Below are 18827 nucleotides of genomic sequence, written 5' to 3'. Positions count from 1 at the left end.
TGTGCTTTTATGGTGTTAAAAAGGCGATTTGATACATATGCAAATTAACCTGAGATGAGTCCTGTATGTGAGACGAGTCAGGGACAGGACTCATCTCAGGTTAATTTGCATATGTATCAAATCGTTTTTTTTCCATAATAAAAGCACAGAGAGCTATGGGGACTGGGTATTGCGGATGTGCTAGCGGCCATCTAGCAACCCATGTCCTCAGCTCTATACACAAAATCCTGGTGACAGGTTCCCTTTAAGTGCTGCAGGAAAAGGAAGAGCAACAGAGCACAAATCCAGCAGCGGGGACCAGGCAAGCATTATCACCCACCATGAGTTGGTCACTCTGGGAGGTCTTGGATAGACCCCTTTTAAGCTTGAGGCATTACTGTAGTTAGGGCCATAGGCTGAATCTCCACAAGAAGAAACCGGATGTTTTTTGGTCCTCTCTGCCAGCTAGAACCAACTGGACTATCTACAGATTATTTTCTCAGGTTTAGGCTCATGCTCCAAGGCTCTCTTTGAAATTGGGCTTTGACATCCAGTGTTGCCCCCATAGCATTTTAAGAAAAAGTAATTTTTCGTCTTTGTGAATTTTTCTCAAGGTATATAACTTTAAACTATCTACCTACTGCTTTACTAGATCTCCACAAGCAGACACCGTATCCAAATTAGGTTAGAATAATCACTTTGAGACTTGAATATAGGTTTTCTTTTCCATATTGGATTAGAAATTGTGTTTTAAACTGAATTTATTGTGCTGTTTTGCATTTTAGAGTATATATTTATGGCTATGTCTCTCCTAGGTGGAAATGCCTCACTGTTTTGCCTATGGCTGCACCAACCATAGTGGGAAACTTCCCTCGGCGGTCTCCATGCACTCATTTCCCAAGGAGCTGCCTCTTGCAGAAACCTGGGTACATCATAGCCGCACCGACGTGGGCGACATTCAAGAGTTTGTACGAAACACCTTACTAAAGAACCCAGGGCACTTTGTTCTTTGCTCAGAGCACTTTGAGGAGGACATGTTTGAGATGAATGGTGACTCCCTACTAATTCCTTCTGGACCAAACTACAAACGACCAAGACAAAAACTAAAAGCGAACGCAGTTCCAACTCTTTTCTCCACTGGTGCTCCTAAGCTACGCAGACAAGCAGCTCAGCACTTGAAGATTCATGAAAGAAAGCAGGTGAGCAACATGTCTTCTGCATATACAACATTCTGGTAGTTGGTGCTCGGCTTCAGATACCTGGTTCGATACTTGAGTTAAGCCTCATTCACATGTCAGTGAGCTGTACGTGTTCTCCACGGACAGCCCTCATACCCATTCATTTTAATGTGTGTATTCACACATCCGTTTTTTACCACGATCCATGGTCCTGTGTTTTTAGCACAGAGGCATGCTCTATTTTGTCCGTCACGCCCATTATGGCCTATGGGTCATTGAAAACCATCATGTTTCACGGAACATTAGGAAGAGATGCTTCAAAAATTATTTTTCAGCTGCACAGTGTCCGTGAAACGCGGATGACATACAGACCGTAAAAAACGGACACCCGGATCCTTCACGGACATCTTCAGAGGCATCACTGACCACCTTTTCATGGATTTAAGCATGGATGTGTGATTGAGGCTTTAAAGGAGGACCATCCATGGCATGCTCCTCACTGCTGAGAGTTGTCTCAGGATGGCACTTTTATAGATGTTTGATGGTGTTTTATTTTTTCTGCATGATATCGAGTATCGCATTACTTTTTTATGGTATCAAAATTTTGGCATCATGACAACCCTACACAGAAGTCACGTTTTTGAGTTTTGCTTGGCTGCCATTATTCACCTTCCCACACAAGAACCTCTAACTTTGCCATTAAAGCCTCATTCACAGGTCAGTGTTTCACGAACGTGTGCTATCATGTTCTCCACGGACAGCACAAGTCCTCATTCATTTTAATGTGTGTATTCAGACATCAGTGTTTTAGCATTGTCCGTGGGTCAGTGGTTTTTTGTATTTTGTCCGTGTTCACGAATCCATCATGTCCATTATAGTCTATGGGTCTGTGAAAACCACGGATCATTAAGAAGAGATGCTTTGAAAATTTATTTTTCAGCTGTTCAGTGTCAGTGAAACACGGACCCAACATGACTCCTTCACGGATGCATCACTGAATACCTGCTCATGGATTTGAGCACGGACGTGTGAATGAGGCTTAATACTGCTGTCTAAACATGTTTTTTTGGGGGTGATGGTTAAAATAAAGTTCTGGGTAAGAAAACATTAGTTAAAAGCACCCTTTAAAAATAGTGCTTACATGCCTACCGCTTGTGCAGAAAATTAAAGGGGTCACTTAACATTATATCAGACCTCTCAGAATGGCCTAAGGCCTCTTTCAGACGGGCGTTGCGGGAAAAGGTGCGGGTACATGCATGATTTTTCCGCGCGAGTGCAAAATATTGTAATGCGTTTTGCACACGCGTGAGAAAAATCTGCATGTTTGGTACCCAAACCTGAACTTCTTCACAGAAGTTCGAGCTTGGGATCGGTGTTCTGTAGATTGTATTATTTTCCCTTATAACATGGTTATAAGGGAAAATAATAGCATTCTGAATAAAGTATGCATAGTACAATAGCGCTGGAGGGGTTAAAAAATAAATAAATTAAACTCGCCTTAATCCAGTTGATCATGCAGCCCGGCTTCTCTTCTGCCTTCTTTTTTGCTGTGTGCAGGAAAAGGACCTGTGGTGACGTCACTCCGGTCATCACATGATCCATCACCATGGTAAAAGATCATGTGACGGACCATGTGATGACCGGAGTGACATCACCACAGGTCCTTTTCCTGCACATACCAAAAATGAAGACAGAAGAGAAGACGGGCTGCGCGATCAAGTGGATTAAGGTGAGTTTAATTATTTTTTTATTTATTTTTTAACCCCTCCAGCACTATTGTACTATGCATTCTGTATTCAGAATGCTATTATTTTCCCTTATAACCATGTTATAAGGGAAAATAATAATGATCGGGTCTCCATCCCGATCGTCTCCTAGCAACAGTGCGGGAAAATTGCACCGCATCCGCACTTGCTTGCGGATGCTTGCAATTTTTCACGCAACCCCATTCATTTCTATGGGGCCTGAGTTATGTGAAAAACGCACAAAGAGGAGCATGCTGCGATTTTCACGCAACGCATAAGTGATGCGTGAAAATCACCGCTCATGTGAACAGCCCCATAGAAATGAATGGGTCCGGATTCAGTGCGGGTGCAATGTGTTCAACTCGCGCATCGCATCCGCGCGGAATACCCGCCCGTGTGAAAGGGGCCTAACTCTGGTGGTGATCATACTTACCTGGCCCCCACTACTGGGTTTGGTCTCTATTGCTTCCTGGCTGGCTCCTCATCTCCCTAATTTGCTGATATCAACATTGACTGACGGGGGGGCATATCGATGGCATTAGTGGTGAACTGCTCCCCTTGCGTCATGTGAACGTTTGACATGACGCAAGGTGAGCAGGTCATCACTACAGCCCCTCATCAACAGGATGTTGATATCCATGCAGCATAAGATATCGAGCCAGCAGAGGAGCGATGGAGACCAAACCCAGCGGTGGGGACCAGGTAAGTGTGATGACCACAGTGGGTTGACCACTCTGAGGTCTGATAATGTTGGATAACCTCTTTTCCTGTTGGCTTTCTTTCTGTAGACCATGATGCATACAAATGCTTAGTCTTGTGAATCTTGTTAAATTCAAGAGGGGGGAGTATTTCCATATACACATGACTAGAGTAGATTAGGGAAATGCTCTCTCCATGTCCTGTTCAAGAGGAACTGTAGGCAGGAGAAGTGAACTAGACTCTTTAGAACAGGTAAGTAAATTGCTCCTAACTTGAGGAAATTCTACTTCTTACATATATTTGGACATACAGTATTTTTATAGATCCCCGTATCTTCCCTGCAGAACACACTTTATATGTTTGATGTGATATAAAATATTTCTTTCAGCTATTGGACAATCTTCTTGAGCAACAGAAACGGCCCAGACTAGAAGAACAGACGACCGGTCCATCCACATCCCAGGATTCTGCAGAGCAGGTGGTACTTGAGAACAGTTCATGACGCTTCTAGTTGCACACAGGCCTAGATATACCACAGAAAATCCACAAAGTAAAAAATATCCCGGCACTTCCCCTTTAATGCCTCCTTTCCTTTCATCCGGTTTTGTCTCATATTACAGATAAAAGTGAGAAATATATAAATCTCAGAGCTCGGCCATGTCTCACCACCTCCTCCTCGCTAAGACATTTGGCTGGAGCAGGAGCCTTCCTTCTGTGCCCTAAATGCAGTAGGCCAAAAAGATTGTTAAAGAGGGATTCTGCCTGGTACTAAAGTATTGATTACCTATCCTTATGATACTGTAGGTAATCAATATCAGATTGGCGGTGGTCTGCCGTTTTGCCAGACACGAGCACTGGGATTCCTTCTGGGATTCGCGTCCCCACCTATCCCTTGGTTGAACTTGATGGACTTATGTATTTTTTAACCGTATTAACTATGTAATTACCCAGCTCCGTCCACTCTGTAGTGGCTGCTTACTGCAGTGTTCTTCCCATTCTGATATTGATGACCTATCCTTAGGGTGGATCATCAATACTCCAGTCCTGGTGAACCCACCGTTTCCTTTGGTAAGCTCCAGCCCATCAACCAGTGTGACAAACAGTGAGGACAACTATGTTTCTTGTTTTCTTGGTTTAATGCACACCCATTGCTGCTGCCTTTAAAACATTTGAAAATGGGGAAGACTGAAGGAAATGTGTCATTAACATTTTTATCTGCCAGTTAGAAGCAGATGGCAACACACATCCTTTTTTTCTAATCTCTTTCCTGAACATGATTATGGGGTCGGCCATCTTGCCTGAGCTGTTATTAACAGCATTTAGAGAGATGCTTTACGGCAGCCACCATGGGCCATAGACACAATGGACAGGAGGGGGCCTCATTGACTCCTATAGGAGAGTCTTCTAGACCTGCTCTGTGACCTGTGCAGAGGGCATTGTACAAGGAAGGAAGCGATGAGCTCTTGACAGTCACCTACTGAAAATGGTGGACACTGTCTTATCTATACACAGAGGTGATATCATTACAGGCAGGATTAGAAAGATATATAACTGCAGTAAAGTGATCTGTACAGACCAAGAAGTGGCACCTATGGTTTTTAACTATAGATACTTTAAATGGAAAATAAAAAGTAACAGCACCAAAAAATGGTTCAAAATATGTTAAATATGAAAATGTGATTTAAAGTGTAACTGTTCTTTGGCAGTGTAATGTACCATTCATTTGCTGGAAAACATTTTCTGGTGTATTAATACAGGATGATGACTCTGTAAATGAACGTCCAAGAAAGCTCCAGCTCTGGAGAAGACAACTACTTCCTCTGAAGTCCCAGTTTCTAAAGGACAGTTTCAGCCCTGTTCCCAGAGCCTTGCAGAGAAAGGTATGCCCGCTGTGCGGTATGTGTTCCTAGTCTTCTAAGCAGAGCGTGCCAACTTCTGGTATTCCCTGGCATCCATCCACTACACAATAGATGAAGCTGCTGCAGAACAGCTGATCGGTGGCTGTGCCGGGTGTGGACCCCTGCCAGTCAGATATTGATGTCCTATGCTTAGGCTAGGCTATCAATATAAATAGACTGGAAACCTTAAGGGACATCTGGAAGGGGTCTGACTCTCGGCACCACCGCCAATCGGCTGCAGAAGAAGCCATGGCACTCGCCTCTGAGGCCAATGACTGAAATAGACATTTCAGGAGTGTCCTTTTTAAGGAGACTCTACAGATTCCCTTTTAGGTGCACATTCACTTACAAAATAAATAAAACACTTTTCAGATTCTGGTATTATTGCACTCCAAGTCCTAGGGACTGGGTCGCTTACTGTGGTAGAGACCTCTAGAATAGTATAAGAAATGTAAGTATAGCTGTGTGAACCTTCTGTTCCAGACTCCGGCCACTCTGAATCGGATAGCGGTGTATTTCTCTGACGAGGAGTGGGAAATGCTCGAGGAATGGCAACGAGAACTCTACAAGAACATGATGAAGGAGAACTATGAAGCTTTAATATCACTTGGTAAGAAGTGCAGTCTTACAGCTGCAGTGACCATAAGCCAGCTGAGACAATGATAGAATATGGTGGTGTCTGAATTGGTTACCCGTCTCTTGTCCATCTTTCAGTCAGAGATTGTGTGCTACCATGTCACTGGGGCCTTTGCTGACATAGATCCACTTTGCTATGTGTATAGTGTACCAACTTTTAAAGGGCATCTGTCAGCAGATTTGTACCTGTGGAACTGTCTGACCTGTTACATGTGCGCTTAGCAGCTGAAGGCATCTGTGTCGGTCCCATGTTCATATGTGTCCACAGGTCAGCCAGTGTCATAGGTACAAATCTGCTGACAAGTGACCTTTAAGGTGTTCTTAAATCCCCTGCTGCGTCAATGCTACTGCACCCATGGTCCTCTCTGGGCTCTATGTTGCTGCAGCAATCATGTCATAGATCCATGTGACCACTGCAGCCAATCATGGCCTCAGCAGTCTCTTGCCATAAATGCAGACCTAACGGAGTCTGGTAATGATTGCAGCAGTAATGTGAATGTTTGACATGCATTTGGTGCAGCAAAGAGTGATGAGGAATGCTGTAGCGGTGAGAGGTTTAAAGGACATCTGTCAACAGCTGTCTTGGCAGCTGAAGGCATCTGTGTTGGTCCCATGTACATATGTGCCCGCATTGCTGAAAAAAATGTTGTTTTAGTATTATGCAAATAAGCCTCTAGGAGCAATGGGGTCATTACTGTTGCATCTCGCTTTCTGCAACTGCCATGCCATCTGCATTTCGTTTGACAGAGCCAGGCAGGTGTGATAACATTTACGCTGGCTGGTCGTATCGGTCAAAGTACAGAGAGCGTGGCAGTTGCAAAGAGGTCAGAGCCTCTAGGAGTAACGGCAACGCCCCCATTGCTCCTGGAGGCTCATTTACCATAGTCACCATAGACTATTATCTGCAGTATTACATGAGAATACTGAGGAATTTGAAAGGGTTAGTCCTTGATGCAAGAATGCTGGGTCTGTGATTAGGTCAATGAGGTAGGGAAGGGGTTAATAATAAATGCAGGGGGTTTTAATAGGGGAAAGGGTTAATTCTATTCCTCGTCTAGGGGGCAGAGAAAGGGTTAATTCCTGAATGTATGCTAATGGAAGGGTTAATGTACTTAGCCCAGTCTTATGCTCGTTGTCCAGGGGTTAAGGGGGTCTTGCTTGTCGTCAGGGAATGCTCGTTCTCCAGGGGATGTTTCTCTTCTTGTGGGGCTGCTCAGCCCTGCATGCACATTTATCCAGTTGCCCGGGCGGGTACCACCCCCAGCAAGCATACTGTGTTCACTTGTGCCTGCAGTAGGTAAGTACCACCCATGCATAACAGGACAACCTCAAACCACAGATGGTGAAACACTTCAGCAGTCAGCATTTCAGCGTTTCAAACAATAGAGCCGTTCTCTCTGGTAATTTTCATTTTTTTTTTTGCATTTCATATGTATCCTTTTTTATTTTATTTATTTTTTTACTTAGGATACCCTACTGTCAATCCAAACATATTAATGAAGATCAAACAGGAAGAAATCATGCGCTACACAGATCAGTGTCCTCCAGATGACTTGGAACAGCCAGACAGCCCCATGGCAGGTGAGTGAAGTCTTAATTTTCAATGGGACGTTTTATATGTCCTACGGTAACCATGCCATAGTGCAGTGGTGGGCGACCCGCATGCGGCTCCTTGCGCCTTAATTTGCGGCTCGCAGGGGAGCGGTGTGGCCTACTCTTACTCTCCTCTCTGCAACTAGCAAATTAATAATCTGCAGCAGCAGCGCTTCACTTACGTGCTGCTGCTGCAGACAGTAACAGCGGCCCGGGTCCCGCCCCCGTCAGCGCCACGGTGGAAGACCGGAACGAGGCGGGAGAGTGGAGAGGACTCGGAGCACCGAGACTCACTGCAGCTCCGCCTCCTCCGGCAGAGAAGGAGAAGCTGCAGTGCTTATCCCCGCCACCAGCCGCCGATGTGCCACCCCCAGTCTTCTCAGTGCCAGCCCAGCAGCCAGATTCATCAGACCGCAGGCTGGGTCTGTGGGGCCGGCAAGAAGTGGCGCAGCAAGCAAGAAGGACCTGCTTTCAGCTCCAGCAGCCTGAGTGAGCAGCAGCCAAAGCTCCATCCATATTAAATTTCAATAAATGTTAATGATGGGCAGGGCAGTGGGCACTCAATCAGAGCAGCAGTGGCAGAGAGGCTCACTGAGGCCAGCAGCAGCCATTTTAGTCCGATTACAGCCACTCTGCAGCTTTGGCTCTAATCTGACTGAATCTGCTGCTGCTGGCCTCAGTCTCTCTGCCACTGCTGCTCTGCCTTTTTTTTTTTTTTTTTTTTTTTTTTTTTTACAGGTGCCACTGCCCAGCACACCAAGTGTGTTTGAGCATATGGGCGGTCGTCTGAGAAATATTAAAACACATTGTGAAAAACAAAGATTGCCTGAAGTCTTACTAAGGTACTTTCACACTAGCGTTTTTCTTTTCTGGTATTGAGTTCCGTCCTAGGGGCTCAATACCGGAAAAAGAACTGATCAGTTTCATCCCCATGCATTCTGAATGGAGAGCAATTCGTTCAGGATGCATCAGGATGTGTTCAGTCACTGTACGTGTTTTTTTTTTTTTTTTTTTTTTTTCTCCTGCGGTATTTTCTCCTTCCAAAATTCTGGAACGAATGCCGGATCCAGCATTATTTTACATTGAAATGCATTAATGCCGGATCCGGCCCTAAGCGTTTTTAGCTTTTAGAAATGTAAAAAAAGATAATCAGTTTTCCGGATGACGGCCGGAGAGATAGATCCGGTATTGCAATTCATTTGTGAGACGGATCCGTCTACAAATGATATACGTTTGCGTACAGATTGCCGGAACTGCCTGCCGGAATCCAGCGGCGCTAGTGTGAAAGTAGCCTTAAGCTGTCTACACTACAGGTAGGAAAGGTGGATTAAATACATTTTTTAATATTTGAAAACTCAATTTGCGGTAATACTGTGGTGTGCACTCATATTTGTGTAAATGTATCGCTTGTGGCTCCTGGCAGTCATACGTTTTTTTTTACTGGCTCTTTGTGTCTGTAAGGTTGGCCACCCCTGCCATAGTGGGTGGCTTCAAGCTATGCCACCCAAACGCCAGCAGGTGCCATTTGATTCAGTACATGTAGTGCATCGACACAAGGCAGAGAGCTGCAGTAAATGCTCTGGTCATTTAGTCTACTATACATACTTTGGTCAGCCATACTTTTACTAGACTGTGGACTTTTAGGCCCTTATACACATAAGTGTATTGTCAGCTGAAACCGCCGAGAACAGTGGGTTCAGCCGACAGTCTAATGTGTATGAAGATCTGCTGACTCTCGCCCAACAGATGACTTGGAGGGGAGAGAAGGCTCGGGCAAAGTGAATACTTTCACCCAATCCTGTGGTTTTCCTGGGAGATGAGCCACCACCAGAAGTGTCTGGCAGCAGCTTTCTCCCCTTTCCACACTAATTACACTGTGTATGGGTTTGGTTGGGAGACACAGCGGACATTCAGCCGACAGCTGTTGGGTTTCGGCATTCTATTCATCCCAAGACATTTTTTAGTCTTGCAGTAGCTTAAAGGCTATGTACACCTTTTTTTTTAATTATTGCATTGTACTTATTTTGAGCTAAAAATATATATTTTTTTATCTGGTCTTTATTAAAAATTTGGCTTCCTTTTTTCTCTACAGAGCTGACATGCTCTAGGCCTGGGATGGCTAACCTCCGGCACTCCAGCTGTGTTAAAACTATGACTCCCAAGATGTACACTTGCTTGGCTGTTCTCAGAACACAATAGAAATGAATGGAGCATGCTGGGAGTCGTAGTTTCACCACAGCTGGAGGTTAGCCATCACTGCTCTAATAGCACCCTTTGGATTTTCTCTTTTCCTTCAGACCAGGAGCAAACAGGCTCCTTATCTCTGCTCTCTGACATTATAAACACTGATTATAGCTCAGTTCTTCTCTTACTGATGAGATTGTAACTTAAATAAGTATTTATGACCTCTCAGTAGTTTAGAGAGAAGGGTTATTATATGACAGAAAGTACCAGTCACACAGCTAGAAAAACAGTTAACCCCCTTTGTGACAGAATAGCTCAATATTTTTAATAGACGCCAATTAAGGAAATTATTTTTAGTCAAAAATGATTAACATGCAATCATAAGAAAATTGCCTCCAAAGGTGTACATAGCCTTTAACATAAAAAAAGTATTTTACTCTCCCTTTTCTCGAGCGCTGTTCTCTGTGCTGCTGCTCGTTAATAAACTTCAGCAGTGACATACCACTATCTGGCATGTGGCCACTACAGCCATTCACTGCTGCAGTTTGTAAACAAGCAGCGGCACAACGAGCGGGCAGAGAACCGCACCAGAGGAAGGGGCTATTGCCGGACTTGTCTGAGACAACCCCTTTAAACAACGTTGGCTGCAGCTGAAGTTATTGTTAAAGCTACACAAATGCACTGACTTTTTTATTTTATTTTTTATTATTATTAATATTTATTAGACTATACCAATGAGGAGGAGGATGCTCTTTCAAGGTTAAAATATGAAAAGGATCATTATGTAAAGGTTGATCTGCAATCACAAGGAGAAATGAAGGGGTACCTCAATTCATGTGAGTAATGGCCTAGCGGAAGACCATGTAAAGTATATTGATGTCTTTTTTATTTACTTATTTATTTTTTATTTATTTTTGTTTGTTTTTAGTTTTACTTGTCGGTGTCAAACAGGTCAAGCGCACCCTTTCTAGTATACTTTTTGTTTTGTTTGTGCCCCTCTACGGAACCACAACCCCTAATATCCCATGTTATTTGGACAATTTGGTGTATTACCCTGGGCTACGATACTTGACATCATTGCAGCACTTTATATTCATATAGTGAATATACAGGATGCACAACCTTTGCTGGTCTGAGGGTTACATTGCTATAATCAGTCATTCACAATTGTTGAAGTAAAACTTATAAGGGTGTTATCATCTGAGGGGTTTAGGACGTAACAAAAGCCTATGCCCCACGTGTAGGATTCACTTCCAGGACTCTCACCTATTGGGAGAATGGATGGTAGCCTCCAGAGAGGAGGAGGCCATACAGTGCACCATATACTGCCACCTCTAAAATCCATCACTTGGCTTATGTCAGTATGTCACTGTATAATCCATATACAGTGCATTACAGGTATCTACCCTCAAAACAAGTCAACACTTTTCAGACTTTAACCTAGTCCTTGCTCACGAAATTATCACCAGGATCCATGCATAGAGATTTGTCTGGGAGCAATGAGCTGATTGCCCATGTGTGTGTTTGATGTAAATAAAAGCATGATCCTTCAGTGAGCAGGCAGGCAGTCTTTGTGTCTTAAGACTGATTTATCACGAAATGCAGAGAGAATGTTAGTTTAGGAAAGGGTTAGGGGTGAGAAAAAAAGGTGATAACTGGAGAACATGGCGTTTTTCTCACCAGCTCCAGATTTTATTTTCACCCGTACTATTCATTTATGCATACTTGGGTGACGTGACTATTTAATACTCAAAATCTGCAGTTTACTGGTGTTTTTTTGCATTGAAATGAGTAGTGTTCAGCCCAGCAGTGTTTGCTCTTACAATATAAATTGGGAATTTGTGTACAAAAAGGTAGAAAGAAACTCTAGACCTCAATAGAGCCTCCAAAGATGGAGTCAGTCCACTTACACGAGTTTGATATTCATGTACTAAGGATAGGCCATCAGTATTAAAGTCCCAGACAACCCTCTAAAAGGGTTGTGCCAGGAAAAATATTCCACATTTTTTAAACCGCGACTTGTATTTAAATGCATGTAATTTTAAAATTTTGTGTAGCCATGGAGTTATTCAATAAAATGTATTGAATAGCACCACCTGCTGCTTTTTTTTTTTTTTTTTCATCCACGTCTCTGAGGTGGTCGTACATGGTCAGTTTAAATCTTCAGATGCCACCAGTCATATATTCTGTTGGAAGCTGTGGCAGTTATAGGGAAAGAGCTGGAACAGAAAGGACACAACCCTTGAGAAAGGACATGCCCCTGAGCTACCAGCCTGAAATAAATCTAGTAGAATCTTTGGATCCGTGTGAGGTACAAGGCTGCTTTTAACTTTGTTAGAAAGAGCTTGTCATTTTAGTCATGGCATAGGCTCTTTGACCTCATCACAGTCACATTAAAATTGGACCCCCCCCCCCCCCCCCCCCCAAAAAGAAGAAAAATCACTTTTTTTTTTATTGTAGATTTTTTTTATGTCTGAAGTAATCTTTTTGGCAACTCAGGGGACACAATTGCATTTTAACCACTTACTGACTAGCCTTAAGGACCAGTAATATTCTCCCCCTTTGTGCTCTAGTAGTCATAACTTTTTTTAATTTTTCGTTCAAATTTTATTTTATTTTGCAGGATGAGTTGTAGGGTTTTTAAGTACCATTTTGGGGACTGTATAGTGTATTATATAACTTATTATTTAATTTTAGGGGGAAAGATATATAAACAGCAATTTTTACATTATTTTGTGAAAATTTTATTATGGTGTTTTTTTCCGTGTAGTATAAATAACATAACGTTATTATGTGGGTCACTACAATGATAATGCCACCTTTTCTATGTATTTTTATTTTTATTTTTATTTTTCTCTTCTCCTGCAGACTCCCCACCTGCTCCCTCTCCTCATCCAGACTGAAGGGGAGAGGGCAGCTGTCTTAGCTGCCCAGATCTCTGGATTGGTAGTATTGCTACTTATTTGAATTCCAAGCTTTCAAACAATACCAAAATCACAGCATTATCCTCAGTACGTAGGAAGATATCGCTGTTAGAAATCGTGAAAAGTGAAAGTAAAAGCAGGTTTTACTGCTTTTATTCCTGACTCGATTTCGAACAGGGATATCTACTGATGTTCTGTTAATGCTGTTATTCGATCTTGTATGAAATGTCAGCTTTCAAACAAGACCAGGCCCATGTCTCTAGCTGCTACCAATCAGGAGATTTCAGCAGCCCCCCCTTCCCTTCTGTCCAAGCTGGACTTGGGCAAAACAGTTAGATGGTTAACTGCATTTCTTAGCTGACCAAAAGGGCATTATTATCAAATGTTAATTCTTGCTACAAATCTGTAAATGTCTTATCACAGTTTGTCTAATACATGCTGTAGTAGTGCACCGTGGTATAACGGTATTGCGGAATGTGTCCTAGTAGCTGCAATACCCAACATCTATGATTGTGGACCAAGTTTTCACAAAGGAAAAAAAACTTAAATATATGAAGATGCCTATTCCTTTGTAGCATTGCTATAACATACATGTTTTATGCTTCAGCAGACAACCTTCCTATTGTCACAAGCATCGAAGAAGATCATATTGGCAAATTGAACGGCCAGCAGGAGCCCCTTTCTATGGCGTACACTCTTTCCCAGTGTTTTAATGATCGTATAAATGGTGAATTATATCCAGCATCTAAATGGAAAGCAATAAATATGTCACCCAATGGTTTTCCTACACTCTGTTCCGACAAAAGAACTTTAAGCCCAATCACGACCGTACAGCAGGTGGGCAGTGGACAGTATACCTGGTGGTTGTGTGAAAAGAATCTTTCATGTACCGACTTGTCCTCCAAGCAGGGCAAGTCCATGGAGCAGAGACCATACAAGTGTTCAGAGTGCGAGAAGAGCTTCACCGTTAAATCCAACCTGATCAAGCATCACCGTATTCACACCGGGGAGAGGCCGTACAAGTGCACACTCTGCTCCAAAAGCTTCAGCCGCAACTCCCACTTGATCACCCACCAGAGAACACACACAGGGGAGAGGCCTTATAAGTGCAACGAGTGCGAGAAGAGCTTTATCCAAAACTCTGTGCTGATCCAACACCAACGGATCCACACAGGAGAGCGGCCATTCAAATGTGACGAATGCAATAAGAGCTTCAGCCAGAAGTCGTGTCTCATACGTCACCAAAGAACTCACTCCAGATAAGGTTGTCGAAGGTGGACCATAACATACAGGGATTTCTACGGAAATGGGTCTTTAGGAAGTACCAAAGACCTAAGCCAAACCGTTTATTTTTATTTTTATGGATAACTAGCAATAAAAAGGTCTGCAATTTTTTTTATTGGATGCCAGACCGTTAACCAGTTGTGCATCATACCTGGCATTTGGTGCGGCCGTTGGGTCCTACATTTGATCAACTTTGGTGCTGCCGCTTCAGAAACCTATTTGAACACTAAGAGACTCTTAAAGGTAGTGGAGGTATTGTATAAGATTAGATAAAGGGTCTGCTTTAAAAAAAAAAAAAATTAAAAAATAAAGAATCATTTTCTCAGCTCTACTCCAGAGCTGCAAAACCAGGCATGGACTATGGACAAGAGGGGAGCTTTTATAGGGAAAAAATGCAGATCCTTTATTTCTAATACCTTTAAATTTTTTAAGGAATGTTTGTTTTCCAACGGGTAATACTTGAAAAATATTTAAAGGGTTGTCCAGGTTATGGATATTGATGACCTATCCTCAGGTCGGACACCTGCAGCCCCCACCGATCAGCTGTTTCAGGCAGGCACATCACCAGAAACTATACAGTGCTTGGTACACTGCGTAGTTTCTTTTGAATGAGAAATGAGCTGCAGTACCTCAGCATGGCCACTAGACTGTGTACGGAGCTGAGTATATTTCCTGTGCCGCAGGCGCCTGCAACAGCTGATTGTGGCTGTGCAGGGTGTCAGACCCCCACCAATCCTGAGGATAGGTCATCAATGTCTGTAGCCCGGACAACCCCTTTTAATGTTTTTTAAAAAGAAAAAGACCTCTACATCTCAAATCTGTCAATCGTATGACAAGAGCACTTAGTACTTTTTTTTTTTTTTTGTCAAACACTAAGCACTATGCAATCGCCTTACTGTGATTTGCATATGGGAGCATGTATAGGACCTCTAAAATAGAGGAACACGTTTTATGGATCGAGACCAAACGTGGACAACCAGCGTCTGTTTTTGACCTCCGCTAATAGATATGCAATACTTTCAATCACTGACCGTTTTTTTTGTTGATAATCTGACGCTGAAACATTGTGTTCCAGCATAAAAAAAAAAAACAAAGGTTGGGAATGACTGCTTTCAACCAAAAAAAAAAAAAAAGATACATATTTAAAAAGTTGTCTAATGTAGCTCTTATATGCAATTCAAGAAGCCAGACTCTAGAAAAAGTTGCTAGCTCACTGAGAGTATTTTTTTATTATTACGGATTACTCCTCCTGCCGGAGGTTGACAAGGAAAGTGTTCTCGCTTTTTGTAAGTTGAAGTTTTCATCGTTGTTGTTTTTTTTTGTTTTTGTTTTTTGTTTGTATCAAAAAAAATGTTTTAACAAATTGTGTTTTTAGAAGCGCAGCTTTACTAGTATTCTTTGACAAATGCAGAGTAATTATACTTGCAGGATCCTGATACCAGCAGCTATATGGAATATTCTGCATATAAAAAGTATTACAAAATAATAATAAAAATAAGGTAAGGTTGGTGGCTAACGGGCACTTGTGGCCTTTCAAAATGGACAGTGTTATGACTGAACGTGCACTACGCAGGTGTTTTTTGTTTTACTGAGGAGGTAGAAGATACAAGAATCTTGTATACTGTATTCAATTTTAGCTCATGTTTTTATGAAAGCGGTACTTTTCTGGATTCTTGCAGAAAGCAGTGATGTCATCTCGTATGTGGGCCTCTTCAGTGCTCAACCCAGTATAGATCAACACAACATATTGTGGGGGCTTCATGTGTGGCTCTTGACTTTATAGAACAGCAAAGTTAGGGTACTTTCACACTTGCGGCAGAGAGATCCGGCAAGCAGTTCCATCGCCAGAACTGCCTGCCGGATCAGGCAAAATGTATGCTAACTGATGGCATTAGTAAGACTGATCAGGATCCTGATCAGTCTTAAAAATGCCTGATCAGTGGACAAAATGCATTGAAATGCCGGATCCATCTTTCCGGTGTCATCCGGCAAAACGGATCCGGCATTTATTTTTTTCACCTTTTTTCAGTCTGCGCATGCGCAGAACGGAAGGACGGATCCGGCATTCCGGTATTCTGAATGCCGGATCCGGCACTAATATTAGGCAAGTCTTCCATTTTTTTTTTTTCACCGGAGATAAAACCGTAGCATGCTGCGGTTTTCTCTTTTGCCTGATCAGTCAAAACGACTGAACTGAAGACATCCTGATGCAAACTGAACGTATTACTCTCCATTCAGAATGCATGGGGATATGCCTGATCAGTTATTTTCCGGTATAGAACCCCTGTGACGGAACTCTATGCCGGATAAGAAAAACGCAAGTGTGAAAGCACCCTAACATGTTTAATCCAGCTCAGAGTCAAGGTTTAAAGGCAATTTCTTTTTATTATTGCATTGTACTCATGTTGAGCTAAAAATCTTTTTTTAAATTTATTACAAATATGGAGCCCTTTTTTCTGTACAGGGCTGAGATGATCCAAGTAGGATTGTCACGATATAAAAATTTTGATTCGATTTCAATGTTATTAAAAGGTACTGTAATACTCAATACCACGCAAAAGAAAAATAAAACGCCAAAAAAGCCGTGTGCATTCCACATTTTATGGAACGTCCGGCACACAATAGAACAGTCCTATCCTATATTTTGTGGGGAGACTATTTCGGATGTGGAGATACCTAATGTTTATTTTTCTTGTTGTTTATACATTTTATATGTAAGATTTTGGTACTTTTTTTTTTTTTTTCTTTTACTTTTTATTTAATAACGATTAGTTCCCTTAGGGGGCTAGAATCCTTGTCCTATTCACCCTAATAGAGGTGGCCACTGCACCACCAATGAATATAACAATCAGAAGGGTGGGGGGACTGTTGACCACTGCATCACCAATGAATATAATTAACCCCTTGATACAAATGTACACGGTGGGTCCTGGCTGTATCACACAGCCGGCATTCGGCCTCAATGAAGAGGGATCCCGAGAACTGCGTCTATTAAACCCTCAGGTGCAGAACCTGAGAGGTTAATTGACTGGATCGCCTTGCCCTCTCATTGAGGCTGTGTGCTGGCTGTATGCAATTGTATTAAGGGGTTAATATATTTATATTCACTGGTGGCGCAGTTGTTATATTCATTGGTGGCCAACAGCCCCCTCCCTTCTCTTCTCATTAGTGGCAGTAGTGGCCATGTCACAGAGGGGAGGGACGCTCTCCTTCTCCACTGTGCCGGCTCAGAGAACAAATTCTCTAAAAGATACTAGGCTGTGCAGTAGTGCAGCCTAGTATCAGAAAAATAGCATATCCCGGTATCGGATCGATCCGGGTGCAAAAGCATCGATTGGGTATTGAAAGTTCGATACCCGGTGCAACCCTAGCTCTAAAACAGAGGGATCTTCTTCTCTCTTTTCCTTGATGGGCTCCTTAACTCTGCTCTCTGCAATTAGCTGGTTCATATCTTACTGATAAGAATGTGTCTTAAATAAGTGTTTATGACCTCTCAGTAGTTTAGAGATAAGGGTTATTAGATGACCAAAAACTATTAGCCCTTTGTGACAGAATGGCTCAATATTTTTAATAAAGACCATTTGGGCAAAAAATTTAAAAATTTGCCCAAAATGAGTAAAATCATAAATATCATCATAAAAAATTTGCCTCCTATTGTGTACATGGCCTGTAAGCTTTATGCACACAGCCACACTCGTATTTCGGTCTCCCTTGTATATTCCGCACCTTCCTCACTCCTATCAATAGAAAAGACTATTCTCAGAATAGGATATGTTCTATAATTTGCAGAACAGTGACGTGGATCCATAGAAAATATGGATGCGTGTATGGTCTGAGAGAAATGAACGTGCCCGTGTGCTATCTGCAAAAATGTGGATAACACAGAGATATAAAAAAACAAATGCTTGAGTGAGGCCTAAGGGTCCATTCACACGTCTGTAGTGTTGTGCGGATCCGCAATACACCCAGCCAGCACCCCCCATAGAACTGCCTATTCTTGTCCGCAATTGCGGACAAGAATAAGACGTGTTCTGTTTTTTTGCAGGGCCGAAGCCCGGAAGTTCGGGGCCGCAGCATGTAGATGCGGATAGCACACTGTGTGCTGTCCGCATCTTTTCTGTCCCCATAGAGAATGAATAGGTCCGCACCCGTTCTGCAAAATTGCGGAATGGCTGCAGACCCATTTGCGGATGTGTGATTGGACCCTTAGAAACACAGCAGTTATGGAACACGGCTCACGAAAAAAAAAGCCCCTGTATGTATAACATAGACAACACAACTTCTGGAAAGGGGAATGATACCAAAGTGCCCCCGAAACAGGCGTTATACCCCTGCTCAGTGTACAGGAGCGCTTATGCCCAATAGGAATCCACAATACCACAAAATAGTGTCAGTAAAAATGCTATAATCTTTAGTAATTCACTATCAAAATATCATTAAAATACAGAAACAAACAATACCCGCCTGACAACGATATTATATGCTGGAAAATACATTAATTCTAAAAGGGGAACTAAGAGAGCAGTGTGAACCAATTACATCCCGCACTAAATAAGGAAAAACCCTGAGCAAGTATCCTACAAGTACAATAAAAGGTAGGTACCGACCACAATGGCAACACAGTTTCGCAGTCGTTTGGGGACACTTCTTCCTTTTTTTTATTTTTATTTTTTTATAATACTTGTAGCTGGAAATACCCCTTTGAAG

The 18827-nt window shown here is 42.5% G+C and overlaps 1 protein-coding gene across 2 annotated transcripts in view; it reads left to right on the top strand.

Moving 5' to 3' along the window:
• Positions 1-15837, top strand: part of LOC122946180 (zinc finger protein interacting with ribonucleoprotein K-like) — a 33202-nt gene extending 17365 nt beyond the window's left edge. Inside the window, exons 2-8 of one of the 2 annotated variants that reach the window (XM_044305605.1) lie at positions 795-1178; positions 3990-4079; positions 5359-5481; positions 5983-6109; positions 7603-7716; positions 10638-10748; positions 13447-15837. In XM_044305605.1, coding sequence (XP_044161540.1) covers positions 801-1178; positions 3990-4079; positions 5359-5481; positions 5983-6109; positions 7603-7716; positions 10638-10748; positions 13447-14099 — 1596 coding nt within the window. In that variant the 5' untranslated portion in view covers positions 795-800 and the 3' untranslated portion in view covers positions 14100-15837. Of the gene's footprint in view, positions 1-794; positions 1179-3989; positions 4080-5358; positions 5482-5982; positions 6110-7602; positions 7717-10637; positions 10749-13443 lie in introns of both variants that reach the window. The other variant, XM_044305604.1, reaches the window with a different exon arrangement.
• Positions 15838-18827: the final 2990 nt, after the last annotated feature.

The sequence above is a fragment of the Bufo gargarizans genome, chromosome 9 (assembly GCF_014858855.1).
Source record: "Bufo gargarizans isolate SCDJY-AF-19 chromosome 9, ASM1485885v1, whole genome shotgun sequence".
In the NCBI taxonomy this organism is placed as follows: domain Eukaryota; kingdom Metazoa; phylum Chordata; class Amphibia; order Anura; family Bufonidae; genus Bufo; species Bufo gargarizans.
This window is presented reverse-complemented; position numbering and strand designations above follow the sequence as displayed.